General features: G+C 36.8%; 1 protein-coding gene across 1 annotated transcript in view; it reads left to right on the top strand.

Annotated features, from left to right (window-relative positions):
- The window catches only part of Tmtc1 (transmembrane O-mannosyltransferase targeting cadherins 1), a 269,839-nt gene that overhangs the window by 242,878 nt on the left and 7,406 nt on the right, over positions 1 to 19,555 (top strand). The window contains exons 15-20 of the mRNA XM_048802437.1: positions 8,885 to 8,987; positions 11,464 to 11,599; positions 12,149 to 12,293; positions 13,260 to 13,397; positions 14,668 to 14,790; positions 16,691 to 16,768. Coding sequence (XP_048658394.1) covers positions 8,885 to 8,987; positions 11,464 to 11,599; positions 12,149 to 12,293; positions 13,260 to 13,397; positions 14,668 to 14,790; positions 16,691 to 16,768 — 723 coding nt within the window. The remainder of the gene's footprint in view (positions 1 to 8,884; positions 8,988 to 11,463; positions 11,600 to 12,148; positions 12,294 to 13,259; positions 13,398 to 14,667; positions 14,791 to 16,690; positions 16,769 to 19,555) is intronic.

The raw sequence follows: 19,555 nt of genomic DNA, 5'->3' as shown, positions 1-19,555 counted from the left end.
CATTCGGCATTTGGTTTTGGGGGATTGGCTAACTTCACTTAGCATTATCTTCTCTAACTCCATCCATTTACCTGCAAATGCCATGATTTTATTCTCTTTAATTGCTGAGTAATATTCCATTAATTACCTTGATGTTAATTGATATCACTTTACCATACCAGTGACAATCCAACAAGTTATTTTGTTGTTGTTTGTTTTGTTTTATTGGTACCAAGGATTGAACTCAGGGACACCCCATCACTGAGCCACATCCCCAGCCCTATTTTGTATTTTATTTAGAGACAGAGTCTCACTGAGTTGCTTAGCACCTTGCTGTTGCTGAGGCTGGCTTTGAACTGGTGATCCTCCTGCCTCAGCCTGCTGAGCCACTGGGTATTATTTCTTTCTGTTCTTCTAAACCCTCCCCATTCTTCAAAATCAGTTCAACTTCCATTTCCTCCACATTCTATGGTGATTTATCTTTCCAAAGTGTTCCATTTATGGGAATCCATAACAACTAATTGTGTATTATTATTTTTTGAATTAATATCTTGCATTTAAATTTCAGCCTTATGTTGACTTTTAGTGTTTTAGGTTTATCTTCTTCACACTGACAGCTTAAGAAAACTAGTGATTTTTTTCTACACCTGTTTCTTCTTAGGGCTTAACATAGTGATGCAGGCTTTTACACAACATCTCTTGACTTAACTTACTTTGAGATTCAGTTACCTGTGGTGTGATGTTGACAGCGTTGAACAGCATTTTTCTTTTTCACCTCACAGTAACCAACAGCATGGGGTTGGGCAGAGTCTGTTACCTCTCTGGTCTCAGTTTCCAAGTCTGAAAATTTATGTATTCTGAGTTATCTTCATGTATCTAATGCTCTAACATTTTAGGAATATTTAAGATTATCTTCTTGAATATCAACTTAGTGCTAGTAGATACTTTAATGAATAATTTAATTAGTTAATAACTATTAACACCGTGATTAGTATAATTATTTCCATACAAATAAAGTATTAATACGTGAAAAATAATTTGCCTTAATACATTTCCCAAGTTTCAATTGTATTCCTTCTCTAAATTGATGAATTCTAAGTTCATGGAAAGTTACTATTTTAAAAATTATCCTGATATTTAGTGACCCCAAAATTTATTTTATCCCATCCTTCAGGGTCTTTATATTCATTCTTACTTTTAACAAATATTATAGCAGATAGAAGTTGCTTAGATTTTGTTTTTGTTTTTTTGTTTCGTTTTGTTTTGTTTTTCATTAAATAAAAGCAAAAGCAATTTTCAAGTGGAATTTTGAATAGGTCAGCATATATCCTTTTTCCTCAGCATTGTTTAAAAAGTGCCAGATAGCTGATTTAAAATTGATTTCTTGATAAATTTCATTTTTGTGAACTGTGATGGCAAATTGATGAAAGTTATTGCATTTCACGTAATGGAAGCTGTGAACAATCGTTAAGAAAAACAAATTATGACTAAGACCAGGCTCTTTTCTTACATAAAAAGGTCATATCTTTTGGCAGTCTTTCCTACTGTAGATATGGATATAAAACACAGTGAGATCTAGGAATCTCATTGAATGATTGAAGGATTCTTTCTTCTGCCCCTTTAGGCAATTGATTTTAACATGAAAGAGATGGAGCAGCTGTTGGGTCTAATTCAGGGTGGCCTCCCCCTCTCCAACTTGCACCATCTCCTCTTCATGTTTTGGATTCTTTAGTCATGGAGGAATGCTTCAGATACACAAACAAGGCACAGAGAAACTGCTAAGGAAGATCCACCTGGCTTAACATTCTTTGGTAGTAAAGGAATTCATTTCTTGGTGGCGTGGCACCCCTTTATTTAACAGCCTCCCAGAATTTCAGATACCCAGAGAATATGGAAGCAACACTCACAAACCAGGGTCAACCCTCACTGAGCCCGTCATCTTCCAGTGCCACCATCTGTCCACATGTATGGCCCATGCTTTATATGGTTGTTTGTGGACCAATCTAATGCTAAAATGATCACTGAAATGAAGTCACCCATTGTGCAGGCAAATTTTCACAATGTATGTGAAAAGATTTTGAATTCTTTATCTGAATTTAATTTCAAGTTCTTTACATCATCCTTAAGTTTCTGATTCTATAGCACTTTTTTTTTTCCTGCCTTTCAACATATTGTCTACCCTTCCCAGGTATTTCAGTTGGAAAATTTGATAAGAATAGCTACTAATTTTTTTATTATGTCTCTAGTTTTTAAAAAATTGTTGCAGAGCTCGGTAGCAGATGGAAAGCCAGATAGCCAACCTGTAGAACCTTCTCTTCAGGTTGGCCTCCCTCTTACCCCGGAATCTTTGGGTAGACTTCTTCAACATTTGGTTAACTTATTGATTTATATTATCATCTAGCTCACTTATCTCAGTCTTCTCTACAAGGATGTTTCAAAAACGCTTTGTCAGACACCTGCTGAAATCCTTGCCCTGATGCCAGATTGTGATTCCATCAAAAAAGGAAGCAAGGTGTATTTGTTGTTCCTGGCTCCTGTTGCAAACATGCTATCTACTGACACTCTCCCATCCTCTGTGTCAGTGAGACCATTCATGTAATAAGCCCATCTAGGATTTTTCTGGAACTACATATTGTATTCCTTGCTCTGTTTGAACCTAAACATAGCAAGTAAATCTATTTGGGCAGAGTAGATGATTCGAGAAGGGGAAATCTGAAAATTAGGTTAATAAGCTGGAAAGACATTGCATGGTAAAAGCGTATTAAGGCCCATGATGCACCCCAGGCCTGAAATTGATAGGTAACGGAAAGCAAAGCTAAGTGTCCTAAGAGGGGGTTTCAGACGTGGAAGGCCGAAAACCTTGTGGAAATACGTGGGGTTATTTTGGAAGAAGCTTAAAATTGCATTCTGGTGTGAGTAACTAAGAGCCTTGTTTTAGGTGGTGAGGGAATGGACAGACCATTGTGCAAAGGGGGACTATCAGCCTGTGCAGGTTGAAAGAAAAAGAAAGGATCATTGAGAACTCCAGAGCAGAGCATCTAAAGGACTCACGGCCACTTTTAGCCATGGGAGACCAGAGGAAAACCAGACTTTAGGAAGGAAATGAGATCAGTTTATTCTTTTTCCCCAGCGTCACAACTCATATAGACACAAAAGTGTGAAAAATCAGAAAAAAATGAAATATTCCTTTCACCCTTAATAAAATATCTAAAAACAACAAATATCATTTTTATATCATGCAAATCTTTTTAATATATTTATGTTGTTTTCCTACTTATATTTCATATATTTTGGGTCTTGTTCTTTTCACTTGACATTAAATTATGCATAATAGTATTCACTTTTTCATAGTGCAGAATGGCCCTTTATAATTACCATTTTAATGGTTATTTACTAGTTCAAAAGAAGGGGCTGTAGTTTACATAATACCATGCTAATTGTTGACTATTTAGGTTATTTTTTCTTTTCTTCTTTTTTTTTTTGCAACAGTGAACTTTTCCTTTCTAGGGAAGTGTAAAGAATGGGGGCACAATGACAACAAGAAAAGCCTCTGGAAGCAGGAAGGTGTGATTGTATGTAAATGTGGGTTTTCCTCTCTTTTCCTGGGCTCAGGAATGCATTGCTCCTGTAGGTGCTCACTGTTAATGCTTTCTCTTGGGCTTTTATTTTCATTGCTTGCTCTTGGAATTTGCTCGGTAAAGTGGTTGTTTCTCTTTTACTTAAATTATCACAGAGTGGTGTTGATCACACTCTGCTAGGGATGAGAAAATCCAGGATTAGAAAATATCTAAATTTCCTTGGTGGACAGCCAAATGAGTTGATTCATTTCAGTCAGATGTGAAAGATAGTTAGACATCAAATATTGATAGAATGTTTCTCATAAATGTCCTTGTTGATGACTTAGGGATGGAGGAACAATTTTGTAAAGAAAATAAAAACAAGAGAGTGAGAAAGCATTTGTCTCTGCTTTATCTTTGGAATCCCTATTTCTTGAATAGTTTTTGGCAAAGCCATTTACATGAGTTTAAAGATCCATTGGTCCTTAGCTTCTCAGGTTCATAATTATAAGTCCTCATTTGGCTAAATGGGAAGGGGCCTCCTGGCTCTGTGACTTTACATCATGGGTTAGACCAGAAGTACTTCTAGAAAGCAGTCTAGCCATGATGTTGGGGCCCTAGGGAAACTTCTTTTTTTTCTATTGGTCCTTTACCACTCTGGGATGCCTGACTCCTCACCTTGCAAACAGTAAGTGCATATTGCTCTGGGCCATCCATTAAGCCAGCTGCTCCAAGAAGGGATCTAAGAAGGTCTGTGCAGTTTTCCTGATGGCTATTTCACTCCCCGTCCCTCATGAGTACTCTAGTATTTTTGTTGCTACATGACATATCTGCAAGAATGGAAAAGCTATTTAAATACTGTCCCCTTTACTAACCATATAAATACCGATGTGAAGCCAGGTTTTCCTCACATACTTCACCATCCTCAACAACAAAAGCCATATAAAAGTCATTGATTGACACAAAATCAGAGAGGAGAATAAGGTCTCTTCTACTAAGTCAAACATTAAGGAGATTTGTGAAAATATAAATTAATAAATATTAGTAATCTTTATTATTATAAATAGTAAAATTATAAATAGTAAATATAAAAAACTTCATGTAAATGCTGTTTGTTATTATTTTAAATAAGCTAATAAATATATATTTTTTTAATTCTCAGCTTCTTTTTTAATATGATTAATATTGATATACGTAGTCCACATAAACAAAAGCTCTTTGGTCTCCTAGTAATTTTTAGAGCTGCAAAGGGTCTTAAAATCAAGAAGCTTGAGAGTTGCTACATTAAGCCATAAGCCAATGTCTATCTGCTGGTTGCTGCAATCTGAACTATAAAGAAGATGTTACAGATATATCACTTGGCCCAAAAGAGTTAATTACAGTTAGGAGTTCTTTTTCAGAACCTCTGCTTCCTACTTTCCCTTCCTCATGGTAAAACACATGCCATCTTAGGTAATTATAGCATGTATAAAGAGGGGATGTTGATCAGGTTTGTGCTCTGGAAGGCTGACTTCATGCTGTGTTTGGTTGGGGGCCCAGGTGTACAGTACCCACTGTTACCTGTCAGGAACATTCTCTGAATCACTTATATTTTTAATTAAAGTTGTCCTGTGAATAGCTTATTTTCCTTTCCTTTGGAACTTTCAAGTCTGTAGAAATCAGGAACCATCAGGCATGATTCAGGACTTCTAGCCAGATGAGGTAAATGAAAGTGAGGGCTTGAAATTGAGCTTCAAGGATTAAATAATACCACTACTCAAGATGAATGTGTTGTCCTTCCAGGAAAGGGAAAACTCGTTTTAAGCACCTGTAAGGTATTTTCTCTCCTGTAGTGGTGTTTTCCCTTTGTTCTTTTCTTAAGTGGAGTTAATCGTTCCTTGTGAAAGGAAAAGAAAGACAAATATTGAAGACATTTTTCATAGAGCCTCAACACTCTGTTGGGGGCCACCGAGGGCACAGGAATGTGATTACTTGCTCTTGACACACATGGTCTTTTAAATCCCATTACTCCTTTGGACTTTGAAAATTATTTTTCTACTAGAAACTCAGTTATACACCCTAAAACAATAGAGAAGTTTTAGATGAAAATGTATTCTCTGCCTCTTTTGAGGCAGTAAGAAAGGGGGGCGGTAAAATTAAATCAGGCAAAACTAATTACACTTGAAAACTGCTGTTTACTGTTGTATTTGACTTGAGCCAGGGAGACTGTGAGGACATCAATTTTATTCTTTTCAGTAAAAACACATTCCAACTAACCTGGTTTGGTTGTAGAGATGTTTTGAAGATCTAATAGAAGCAGATTTTTTTTTCGGGCACATCTTTATGTTCCATAGCTGCTGAAGTGAATGGTAACAAGGACCCTCAGGTATGACAGGTGTCCAGTCCTTCTAATTCCAGGTCTGGGTGCCTCTCCTGGCTGCTTCACCAGCACCTTGTGCTTCTCCTTCCTGACTCTGACAAGCTTAGCTGTGATGCCTCCTTGTTGTGAAACCCTCTTGCTTGTCTATGAGGACAGGGATGTGTCTGTGCGGTACCCTATGGTGTTTCCACTTGTATGTAGCACATGAAGCGTGCTCACCAAGTACCTATTGAGATGGCAGATGCGTGGATGGATGAATATCCAAAAGTGTAACTTTTGAGCAATTAGTTTTGAGCCATCCTTGTTTATTTTCAGAAATCCTGCTTTTATTCAGGGGTCACCAATTCCTTGTATGTCCACTTAGAACCTAGATTCTATGCTCTGTCGCCAGGTAACTATGAGACTTTAGCTAAGAATTTTAATCTCTGAGTACCCTTTGGTTTAAAATTGTGGTAAACTTGTGTCCATTAATGTTCTTGCCATTTCTAATCTGTGCTCTCACTTTTTTGTTGTTGTTAGCTGCAAATCTTATCCATTCTAGTTTTAATCATTAGTTGTGAAATTTGTATTTTATCATGTTACTGCATCCTGTAAAATTGTCATGTAAGATTGAAAATATGATCCTTTAAAAACAAAGATGGCGGTTTCAAACCCTAACACCGATTAAATAGTAAAATAGGCAAATCAAGATTTTCAGTTTGGATTATCCGAGGTATTTTTCTCTGTTTGCTGCTAAGTAAGATATTAAGTGTTCCTTGACTTCTGTACTAGAAGGTGATTAAGAAAAATTGAAAGAAAATACACCTGAGTTAGTTCATTATTTCTCATACAGAGTTATTTGCACAGGAACTTGTAATTGTTGGCTAAGATGCCTCTTGGAAATGGTTGTGATGTCTGATATGCTGCAATAACAACTCTAGGGTACCCAAACTCAAGAGTATCTTGTGCTTATCTCATTAGTCAACTGATCACATTGCATTGTGTTTGTTAGTTCATTGGTCTTTGAGTAGAACTACTATGTTGTCATCATCTCTGTGTCTTAGGCATCTATCTCCTAACCATGTAAGTGGAAAAACCAGCCAGCACTAGTAAAACTTCTAGTGATCAGACTAAGAATAATAACTACATGTAAACAAAGGGCTGAATATGTAGTACACATTGTTCTGAGTGTTTCGCATGTTTTGACCCATTTAATTTTCACAACCCTGTGAGAGAGGTTCTATTGTTATTCCTGTTTTACATTTAATGCAGAGAGAAAGTAAAGTCTCACAGGGGTAAATAATAGGGACAGGATGCTACTCCATTGTACTCAAGTACCAAGGGCCCAATTCTTAATTACTGAGATTGTAGCTAACCTATGTTGAATGGATGGATAAGTGAATGAATACCCAGTGCTACTTTCTAAATATCAATTTTATTGGAGTTTTATGTAATTTACATTCTGCCTATCATCTTTTTATAGACACACACACACACTGGGTTGTCAGCCACTCCATGGATAATATCTTTTAATTCTTCCCTTTTTCAGTAGATTGAATGGAAATACTTTAAGATTTTCATTGGTGGGGGGCTGGGGTTGTGGCTCAGTGGTAGAGCATTTGCCTTTCACGTGTGAGACCCTGGGTTCCATTCTCAGCACCACATAAAAATAAATAAACAAAGATATTGTGCCCATGTATAACTAAAAAAAATTTTAAAAAAAGATTTTCATTCATCTTTAACTTTTTTGAGTTTGGTAATTTGTTGAGTTTGGCAGTAAAAAAGAACATATTTTTAAAAGCCTGAATCCCCACTTTTGTCAAAGAGATATCTCACCTTTTCCTTAATGGTATTTAAATATGTGAATTCAAGCAGATGGCATCGGTCATTCTATAGAGGACAAAGTTTCTATTACCTTTCTAGGTTAAATCAAATCTGAGTCCTGACCTGTTGCAGCATTTGGTATGAAAGTCTAACATTTTTATTCATAGACTTAAGGTGCCACGTCTGAGAAACCTGTGCTTCACCTTCCCTTTCCTGGCTGAGGGCTCAGGAGTAGTAATTTACAGTAGTTTTGGAAAATGTTCATGTAGAGAACATCTTAAGGAAACAGTTGTTCTGTGCTTTATTCTGCATCATTTCCTTTTACCTGTACTAGGAAATCAAATTGTTTCTTGGTGGATAATTCATAGAACATCAGGTTAATTAGATTTTAACTACTGTATTGTAAAAGAAAGTGTGATCTCTGATGGTTGTGAAAGATGTGCCTAAAAGTTAATTCATGACTATTAAAGCATGTTAGGGTGATCTTTAGATGAATAGAACATGAGGGCAATTAGAAAATTGTCCATTGGAAGTGTGGCCAGTAGCCCCACTTCCCCACTCAGGCTGGAGGGATGCTCTTGAGTAGACATACTACTCTAGGAGGGAACAGCTCAGAGATTTTTTTTTAAAAAAAGCACAGGTTTAATAAGGGGAGTAGCAAGTAGTTTGGTAAACCATAGAAATATTGGAAGGAAAGAAAGGATGAGGCCAAGCCCTCCCCATAACCTGCAACAGTCTCCCCTTCCTTCTTCCCTTAAAAAACGTCCCAATACACACCTTATAATATAGATCCTTTAAAAAAAAAGTAGTGCTCTCTATTCAAATGCTTCCCAGCCAGATCCCCACTTCTAAGCACATTCATGGTTTACTAAGAATTACAGAGGTGAAGGACATCTCTTTCAAACAGTAGTTTTCAAGCCTTTTCCGCAGTCCATTTAGATGTTCCATAGTATTAAACATCACCTTGTTTGCCCTAAAGGAACTAAGCACAGATCTGTATTGTAGGTACTTGTGCATAGTTAGTAATTCACCTTAATTCAGGCAGAGTTCATAATGTTTTATCTTAGTGTTTATCGTACAGTAGGTGCTCAGTAAATTTGTTCTGCTTTCTCCACTCACAATACTCAGTTTGCTATCATGTTTAAAGCACTTTTTCATGTTTTTTTTTTCTGTCCCTTTTTTAAAGGAAAGATTTAAGGAAGCTGAAGAAATATACCAGGCAGGAATAAAGAACTGTCCAGACAGCTCAGATTTACACAACAACTATGGAGTTTTCTTAGTTGATTCTGGTAAGTGAAATTAAAAGAGAACCTTCTGTGTGGAGATTAGATAATACTGTCTATCAAGCAAAAGGGGGTAACCCAAACAATCCCTCAGAAATAAAATCCAGTGTCTTGGCAGGAAGCTCGCTGTGCTGCCAGTCACATTGTACCTGGGGGCTGTCATGTCAGTCTTCAGGCTCAGCTTAGTAAACTCTGCCCCTTCTTATAATCATGTCTCTGAGGAAAACTCCTCAGGTGGCAGGAAATATCCTCCAGGAGTTAATGAGGCTCAGCTTTCTTTGGGTATCATTTGTACAAGTTTATAAATCTATGATGATGAAATGCTCCTCCACAGTGATACAGTACCCATCTCTGGATCAAGTTACCAGCAGATGGTAGATTCTTTTGTATAATTGATTTTTTTAAAAAAGACTTCAGAATTGTTTCATTGTTCCCTCCTTGATATGTTTTACAGAAAGTACATTATTGTAATTGATGCAGTATTCTCCTATGACAGGTACTAAATAAAATATACTTATTTAATACAAAAGGTTACGGGCAGGAATTCTATTTTATGATTTGTGCCGAGCCCCATATACTATTGGCATGTAATGAATACTTACAAGTCATGAAATGATATTTGAATTGAATGCAAAAATACCACTTTGTTCTTGTTGACTGCTAGACTGGATGCCCTGCGGTAAAATTCACTCTTAATTATTTTTTCCCAATATGAAATGCTTGAAAGGTTTTTATTTTTCCAGGATATGTGAAGCTCTTCTGTTTTACAGAATATAAATTTACATTCTTATGTATCTAGGAAACTTAACCTTATTTTTGCATGTAAAATTGTTGTAGAGTGCCACCTGCTGGTTCATTAGCCACATGATAAATTGTCATAAGATATAAAGATCCAAAGAGACCTCCTGTGGGCCTAATTTAACCCTCATCTTTTTATTTCAACAAGACAGAGTCACATCCAGTTTTAGTCAGCTTTTTCCTCCACTGTGACCAAACAACCAACAAGAACAATTTATTTTAGAGGAGGAAAAGTTTTGGGGGTGCTCATGGTTTCAGAGGTCTCAGTCCATAGATGGCCGGCTCCATTGCTGTGCCTGAGATGACGCAGAACACCGTGGCAGAAAAGTGTGGTAGAGGAAAGCAGCTTAGGACGTGGCGCCAGGAAGCAAAGGAGAGCTCCACTCACCACAGACAAAACGTGTACCCCAGAGTACACACCCCCAGTGACCCATTTCCTGCAGCCCTACCCTAACTGCCTACCATTACCACCTGGTTAATCCACATCAGCAGGTTAATGCCCTGATTAGGTTAAGGCTCTCCTAACCCAGTCATTTCACCTCAACTTTCTTGCCTTGTTTCACATGAGATATGGGTGGACACCTCAAATCCAAACCATAACATACTCTACATATCCTGTAAATGACAATGACAATTCACAGGTCTCTCTATGACATGGTATGTTTTGGATCATCCTAGTCAAACTTGTATTCAAAGAGGGTGTATGTGAGAAAATTTCCTTGCAGATACTAAAGATTCCTTTCCCATTTAGAACGTTAGGGTATACTGAAGTTCATTCATTTAGCTGGTTTCACTAGGCAGCTTCTTGGGGGAACCTTCTCAGACCAGAGATGTTTGATTCTCATTCTGGCCTTTTTTCTTGCTTGCCATGGGATCTTTGTCAAGTCTCTTATGTCTTTGCACTTTAATGCCTATATCTGTAAGATACATCTGTATATCTGTAAATATATCTTTATATCTGTAAAGTGGTCCTTTTGTTTTTGTTTTAAATTTTTTTTTTAAATCCCAAGACACAGCTAAATTATATCAAAAGGCAGCTAAACAGTATCCAAAACACCTGCAAGATCATATAACTGGAAGTATACTGAAATATATAAATAATAAATTTTATAATGCCTCAAATAAATGCAAATTGGCATTATTATTATGTTTAAAGTCACATTAAACAAATACCATCTAAATAAAATGTATGATTTAAAAAGAGATTTTCAAGATGGAGCTTATACATACAGTGCCTCCTCAGTAACTGTCCTCAGTATAGTGATTTAGACGGACCCTTAGAAATTGCCTCAGGACAGTTTGCTTTCCATAATAGCCAAATCTAATTTTTGTACAACTGGATAAATAACAATCACTGATGATCTCAAAACCTCATATGAACAAAGGTGGTGCCCAGAAACACTTTGACTAATGTAATATATATATATATAGTAAACACCTTGATTACTGTAGTATACATAGGTACATTCGTTTTGCTACCTTTTATTACTAATTTTTTGAAAGTGTGAATGAAAAGGGAAATGGTCCAAAGTTAAGGAGAAGCCAAAAGGTAAGCTAAAATACAGATTGGATCATTGTTGGTCTGACTGTAATACTGAGGAAGAATTAGTTGAAAAAGAAGCTGAACTCCTGTATCTCACAATTGAGACATGTTCTGCTCTTACCAAACCGTCATTGGTTGCAGGCTCTCCAGAGAAAGCAGTGGCCCATTACCAACAGGCCATTAGACTCAGCCCAAGTCATCATGTGGCCATGGTGAACCTGGGCAGACTCTACCGGTCACTGGGGGAGAACAGCATGGCCGAAGAATGGTACAAACGGTACAGTTCCTTTTCCTTGCTTTCACGTTGCCAGAGACCTCAGCAATTGCCACCAACTTTGTAATTCATTGGAACAAACAGGCTTTTAGAAGACTGGCAGATTTTGCCAGTTCAGGTGATACAGATTCTTATTTCCAAAGAGAATAGTTCAGCAATAAAAAAATGGTATCCTTAGACTTTTCTTCTTACTGGTTAGGTCATGACACTTAGCCAGGGTTTGAATTTAATTTCCACTACAGTTAATCTCTAGAGTGCAACCTAAACCACACATATCAATTTCATGATGGGAATAGAAGAAAGACTACATAAACATCAGAATAAGAACAGACCTATCTGTCAACAGCAAGGGAAAAGACCTTTGGGACTCGGTTGCCATGTTGGCAGGTCACCAGATACATCTTTATATTCAGAGAGTGTCATTATTATCCTTTTTTTTTTTTTAATCTTAATCATCTCAAACCTTGGACAGTCCTCCCTAAATCTAAGTTTAGGCCTTCAGAAATGTGCCTGTTAGAAGGAAAGTGTCAATTTGCCTTTCTCCAAACTCAGTGCCCTGCAGGTGGCACGCAAAGCTGAGATATTGTCGCCTCTGGGAGCACTGTATTACAACACTGGCCGCTATGAAGAGGCTTTGCAGATTTACCGGGAAGCTGCAGCACTTCAGCCTTCACAGAGGGAGCTCCGCCTGGCACTGGTGAGCAGGAGGAGGAGGGCACATGAAGCTGGGAACCCAAGCACAGTGTGCATCAGGGCACGCTGTAGTCACCAGGCCACAGAACTGGAGCCCATTGCATGAGTCTTCATAGAATCAGGGTCACTACCACTCACAAAAGACAGGGGCACCAAAAATATTTGGTGTTTTTGCTTCAAAATACCCTTAGACTTACAAAATAGTTGTAAGGATGCAGATATAGCTTGGTAGCAGCGATTTGTCTAGCATGTATAATGCCCTGGGTTCCATCAGAGCCATCATAAAATAAAAAAGTTATAAAAATAGCTTAAAAATTCCCATGGACCTATTCACCCAGCTCAATCCATTTTTAACAGTTAAGTATGCATGTGTGTATATACATAGGTGTGAACCTATGTATATTTAGATGTTTATGAATGTTATTGTAGTATTATTAGTACATGGTATAATTTTTCAGACCCGTGTTGGTTAGTGATAGATATCAAACCCCTTTATTTCTAGGTACTTTTGCATAAAGTTCCTAAGAACAAGAACCTTTTCCAACGTAACTGTAGTATAGCCACCAAACTCAGGAAAAATAACATGAATATCAATATTTTTATTCAGAATTTCATTCTTCCTTAGATGTACTATGTCAAACTTGTTATTACAAACAAATTATTAAAAACAGATTGTTGGAATCAGGAAATTATTCATCTTCAGACATATGCACTCAATATTTTGTAAGAGGCACCTGCCATTTCATTGGGTATCTTTGACATTTCTGTGATTCAGACACAAATACATGCACATACCTAAATAAATAAAGGAACAAAGAAACACAAAAACTAAAACCTATAAGCTGGTAGTTCAGCCTTCTCTGTGAGTCACTAAATAGATGCTGAGCATTTCTGTCAAGATTGTTTTCTGAATGCTTCCATTTGGGGTTAACCAACTATCTTCTAAGCCAAGGTTCATGTGGGTTTGCAGGCTCAGGTTTTGGCTGTGATGGGTCAGACGAAAGAAGCTGAGAAGATGACCAGTCACATTGTGTCAGAGGAGACTGGATGCCTCGAATGTTACCGCCTCTTGTCAGCGATCTATAGCAAGCAGGAGCACCATGACAAGGTAGAGAAGGTCACTGCTGAGAGTTGGTTGGACTCGAGTAGAAAGTGTGTTCACCTGAATGATTCTCCAGTTTACACATTTATAAGGGCCAAGAAGTCTTGAACATCACCAGCGGGCCTGTCCTAGCTCATGCAAGCTTTTCACGGATATCCTTTAACTCCTAAGATGTCCCTTTGAAATACTATATTCTTGGGTCCTCCTTATTCTGATATATTGTGTGCTCTTATCTCTGCTTTTAGCTAGTTCTGAAAGCCTAACATTTGTATACTTTGTCATTTTCCATGCTTCTTCTAATACAGTTTTATGCAATCTTCTTAATGACCCTAGAAGGCAGGGCAGTGTTGCAAATGCTCCTGTTTATTTTCATTTTAAAAGGAAATTCTTGAGCTGACTCAATAAAATATTTGTTGAGTGCTCACTATGTGCCAGACACTGTGGTAGGCTCAACCAAAAAATGGTATGAAGAAAAACAAAAGATCACTGCCTTATCCTCATGGAACTAACAGTAGAAGACAGAAATTAAACAAGTACACAAAACAAACCTGGTTATAACTCAGCTCAGTGATATCATAAAGAGATAGGGTGTCCCAAAGAACATATCATAGGGTCTCCTTACTATATACACTTGTCTAGGGGGTAAGTAGGTTAGGGTTGGCTGATAAGTAGCAGTTATTAAGCAAAATGGATGCGGGGGGGGGGGGGTAATTGTGGTGGGAACAGCACATGCACAGCAACAAGGAGCCTGGCTGAGAAATGGGCCTGAGAGAGCAGGGGCGCAGCATGAGATACAAATAGGTTGCTGGAACTAGACCCCTGGGGCAGGGCTCATGGCTTCATTTCTCATCCTGGGGAAGCTTTGGGGATTTGAGGAGAAAAGCAGTTTGATCAGATGTGTGTGTTAAAGGGTATCTGCTGCAGAGGAGCTGTGGTGCTGGGGCTGAGAGGACCAGAGAGGAGGCTGTTGAAAGGTCCAGACAGACATGTGGTCGGGGCAAACATCTGACCCCAGATCTTGCTTCCTTTCAGCTGTATTGCACAACTTCCCTGTAAACCAGTTGTCACTGGTTTATAAATGGGAAACCTGAGGAATAAAGATGTTATTTTTGTTACGGTCATTAAACCTCAATGAGAAGATCAGGGAGAATGGAGAATGTATTTTGATTGTTGTACACGCATGAGCCAACACACCTGAACAAAGAGTTTTATGCATTTTATCATTCAAGTAAGATTTCCTTTATCCAATTCTGCCCTTTATTTCCCATCTGTGTAGGCACTCGATGCTATAGACAAGGCTCTCCAACTGAAACCAAAGGACCCAAAAGTTGTATCTGAACTTTTTTTCACAAAAGGAAACCAACTAAGAGAGCAGAACCTTCTTGACAAAGCTTTTGAGGTAAAAACACCTAAAGATATGGTATTAAATTTACAGATTAAAATGAATACTCCTGTAGTATCTAATGAAGATTCTGCAGAAGACACAAATGAACATCAGTAGAAGTTTTACTGATGTTATTTACTGAAATACCATACTTTTTTTTCCTTGTGTCCAGCCACCAGTTAGATTAATAAGGTTGCAAAACTTATACCCAGGTATATTGTGGAGAAAATCTCAAATGATGTAATGGTGTTGAAAAATAAACACATGAGTGTTTATTTTTTTAAATATTATTGAAAACATGTAAAGATATGTGAACTAATGTGAATGCGAACCCTTAAGATAGAAATGGTGGCATTTTTCTCTGAAACATTGCAAGCATTTTTCTTAGAAATTGTGGGTTTTCTTTGCCTTTTGAATGCTTCTAGTACCTTCCTTCCTAATTTATTTGTAATTAATGTGATAATATTGTTATTGGTAATTTGACTACAGATATTTATATTGTACAGTAATTTATGAGTATTTAAACTATTTATCTGTATCTTAATTACATAGTACTGAAAGCAAAGGTAATTTCATAGTTGTTTTTCCAGTGGCTCAGATAGTCATTATCTGGAGTGGTTAGATTCAAAGAAGTGTGGCAGTAGGTTCAAAACCAACAGTAGTTAATTAGGGTATCTGTGTATGATTCACTTGTATGAAGTCACAACTGTCACATTGTATAAGAAAAACAGAGCAATTGTCACCACTTTATACTTTTGTAAACTGAGACTTATAGGTCATATAACTTGATTAAGGTCACACTGGTATAAGAGATGGAGCCATGGTTTGAATCTAGCTCTTAACTTCTATACTACACTCCCATTTCTGCTGATACAAATTAACCCAAGAGACATGCCTTTAGGTTTATTTTAGTGGCTTTTTAAAAATATAATTTCTCATCATTTACTTATTTCTCCTAAAACTGATGTAGAGAAAAATTGACTATATTTTATTTAATGGACTTGTTTCTCTCTAATAAAAATACCAAACAGCTTTAAAATACACAGAGATCCTTAGGTTTGTAAAGTCTCTGCCTTATTTAAGGTGAGTACTTCAAAAGTTAGGATTTCATGGTGAGCATACTTCTGATGTAAAACAATTCATATAATGTAAAAATAGACCTCACTGGTACTGCATTTTACAGAATGTATAATATTCAGACAAAAGAACATGCTTAAGAGATAATTCTTTTGGAACATTTGAAGACTGTTCATATGATAGAATAAAAACAAAATTGCTTTTTAAAACTATCTACTAGTAAAATAGATGCAATAACATCTGTTTTAAGAATTTAAGCACAGGCTGGATAGGGAGGTCAGTGATGTTATAGAAGGGAGTGCTACACTGGAATTAAGCTGTTTAGGAAACTCTTCTAAGATTTGCTGACATTTATTTTTTATTTATTTATTTATTTATTTATTTATTTTTGAGTGCTAGGTGTTGAACCATAGCTACATGCATGCTAAGCAAATGCTCTACCATGGAGCTACATTCCCAGCCCCCAGATCAGATTCTATGATTTTTGAAAAAGCTTTTTCTTTCCAACTGCATTATCATTAATGAAGCCAAGAGTACAGTTTTCTTGCAGGTCAAGGCCAGTGGGAAGTGGTGTGCTATTATAGAAATCATCCGGATTCCCTGTACTCATCCTCAGTCTCTTTAAGAGCACATATTAGCTCTGCTGGGAAATTACACATTTCAGTTTCCTTCACTTTATAATCATCAATTTTGAAAAATAGCATAAATGAATGGGGACTCTCCTGAACCAGGAGTGGTGACTAGATTCATTCTATTAACCATTTAAATTTTCACTTTCAATCCTGTAGTGTTGAAGGTGGGATCTCATTTCCTAACCTGATATTTCTTATTTATTTAGAGCTATAAGGCAGCCGTGGCACTAAATCCAGATCAAGCACAGGCCTGGATGAACATGGGTGGAATTCAGCACATCAAGGTAGGAGAATAATTCACTTCACGGGTCCGGGCTTTCCATTTCTGTTTCAGCATTCAGTCTCTTCTCTCTAAGGGATGCAGAAACCATTAATTTCCTCTTAGAAATCATTTGAAGACCAAAAACATAGGTAGGTGTTTAAAAGTGAAATTCACTTTCACTTCATATCTTATAAATACTAAATATCATGAATTTTTAACATATATATAATGTGTAAGTTAGATTTCATTTTGCTAATCATAGAAAACCATATATATGTATAAGTGTCATTAGACAGTAGTTAGAATCGTCTCTGTGAACTGAATCCCCATTGAGGCCTAGTGTGGCTTAAATTTTTTTATTAACTCTGCATTAACATTAAAGTTCAAGACTTTAAATACTATTAAAGACTTTAAATACTACTTTCCTGTGTCTTATATCTAAGGCATTGTTTGCTGCTTAAGCTTTTACTGAAAAACACGTTTATATGTTTTGTTTCACTTCTCTAAAGGAAAGCTAACTTTGGGTAAATTTGCCAAGGATTTCAATAACCTTTAGAGGGACTATTGTTTATAACTAATGAAATCAAAGATTCACTGCCATCATTCATTCATTCATTCATTCATTCATTCATTCATTCATCTTACAAGCATCTGTGGAGAGCATCCTATGTGCCAGGTACCCTTATGAATTGGGAACACATCAATGAACAAACAAGTCAAAAGCTCCTGACTACATAGGTGAGGAGGACAGTTAGCCTGCGACTGACAGCCTTGACTTAAGAGATGGTGAATCTAAACATGACCTTTATCCTAGTCAAGGAACTCAAGTTCTGATCTTAATAATATTCGAGAGTGTCTAGCAATATCCAGTTGGGAAATAGAATGAGCTTACTTGAAAGTAGTAAAATCATAAGTTTAAATATTTTAAATTGTATAATAAGTAGTTTTATTTCAAAACAATGTGCTAGTATTTGTTCAGATGGAATATGGTGGCAGTTAAAGCTATGGGTTCAATTGTTAATTGGAACAAGTATGACAGATATACTTAAGAGTATCCAAGAAGTCTAGAAATGCAGATAAAACAGTGTATTATTGTCCAGTTGAGCCCAGTGCTTTAAATTTAGAGACACTTCCCCTGTAAATAATTCAACATACTCAATAGATCCTTTGCAAAATATATAATGAATACACACACACACATACACATGTATATAAAATGAATATATATACATATATATAATGAATCTACATATATATTGGGGAAGGATCTATTGAGTATGTTGTTTTAAAATGTAACCAACAGTGATTAAAAATTAGCCTCTGTTTTGTTGTTACTGCAGACATCTTGTGTGAAGTTGAGCCATCACATTTATAGTTTTAAAATGGTCCATAAGTGAGTTCATATATACAATCTAACATCTATATAGAGAGCAGTCATATAGCTTGGATGTGGTCATATAGATGTGCTTAGCCTTCACGATTATCATGAAGCCTAGAAGAACAGTCCTGAACATTCTGCGTCTTTTGCATTGCTGAATGGTGTATGCAATGGGCAGTGTCATCCCATTCCTGGGCCTAACTCCTTCTCTGTGCCTGGGGGGAACTTGGGCAGGCCTAAGGCCAGTGAGAAGGTGGAGAGTTTGAATAAGGCTTTCTGAGGTGACTCAAGAGAAGGGGATAAGGCCGTGAGTTTCATGGTTGTCTCCTGCTCATACTACTTAGTAATAAAAGACACAATTTAAATATTACTTACGGTAAACACTTGGGACAGAATTGTCTCTGATTTTTTTGAGAGTGGTAGAATTCTTGCATATACATAATGAGATATATTGGGAATGGGACCCAATACAAAATTTCTTTGTGTTTCGTGTAAGTCTTTTATACACATTTCCTGAAGGTAGTTTTATACGAGATTTACAATGTGCCTACAGTTTGACAGGTGACCTATCACATGAAGTTAGGTGTGGAATTCTCTACTTGAGATATCAGGTTAATGCTCAAAAAGATTCAGAGCTTGGAGCACTTTGCATTTTCTCATTAGGGATGCTTAACCTATAATACTTTCTATGAAGTTTTATATAAGATGAAATACGTAGACCAAAAAAAAAAAAACTGTACTACATTTTCTTATAAACAAAGGGGTCCCTGGGCCAGATCATATTACTAAGTACTATATTCAGTTCTGCCACAGATCAGTAATCTGCAGTTTCTAGAATGGCATGTTGTCCAGTAGATCTTTCTGTGATGATTGACATGTTCTGTATCTGCATTGGCCAAGGAAGTAGTGACCAGCCACATGGGGCTATTGAGCAGGTGAAATGTGGCTGATGCAACTGAGGAATTGAATTCTTAATTTATTGTCATTAAATCCAAATAACCGCAGGTAATTAGTGGCTATCATATTAGCACTTTTCTAGAAATTGGACATTTCGAACTCCCTACCTAGCATGGAATTGGAAATACTGAATTAAGGATATAATTTTTTAAAAAAATATATGGTTTCCAGTTTAATCAAGAATACAGCAATTTGAGAGAGAGAAAATGAACTAGGTTTCTTTCGAAAGGACAGAGAAACCTGCTGATCAGAGAAGATGCCAAGGCACTGGTATAAGACCTAAGTTCAGTGCAACTTCCTGAAAGAACAATTTCAAGCTCAACTGCGATAAAAACATATTTGGAGAACACTTTAATAGCCACAAATGTGTGGTTGTCAGCACATGTGTGCCAAGCTTGATAAAAATCAAAGCCTTACAAGATAGATTCTTGAGTTGAAAAAATAATAATTGAATGTAGCAAATCTAAGATTCCA

This window comes from Marmota marmota, unplaced genomic scaffold, assembly GCF_001458135.2.
Source record: "Marmota marmota marmota unplaced genomic scaffold, marMar, whole genome shotgun sequence".
NCBI lineage: Eukaryota > Metazoa > Chordata > Mammalia > Rodentia > Sciuridae > Marmota > Marmota marmota.
Note: the sequence above shows the minus strand (reverse complement) of the source record. Positions and strands in the feature narration are given on the sequence as shown.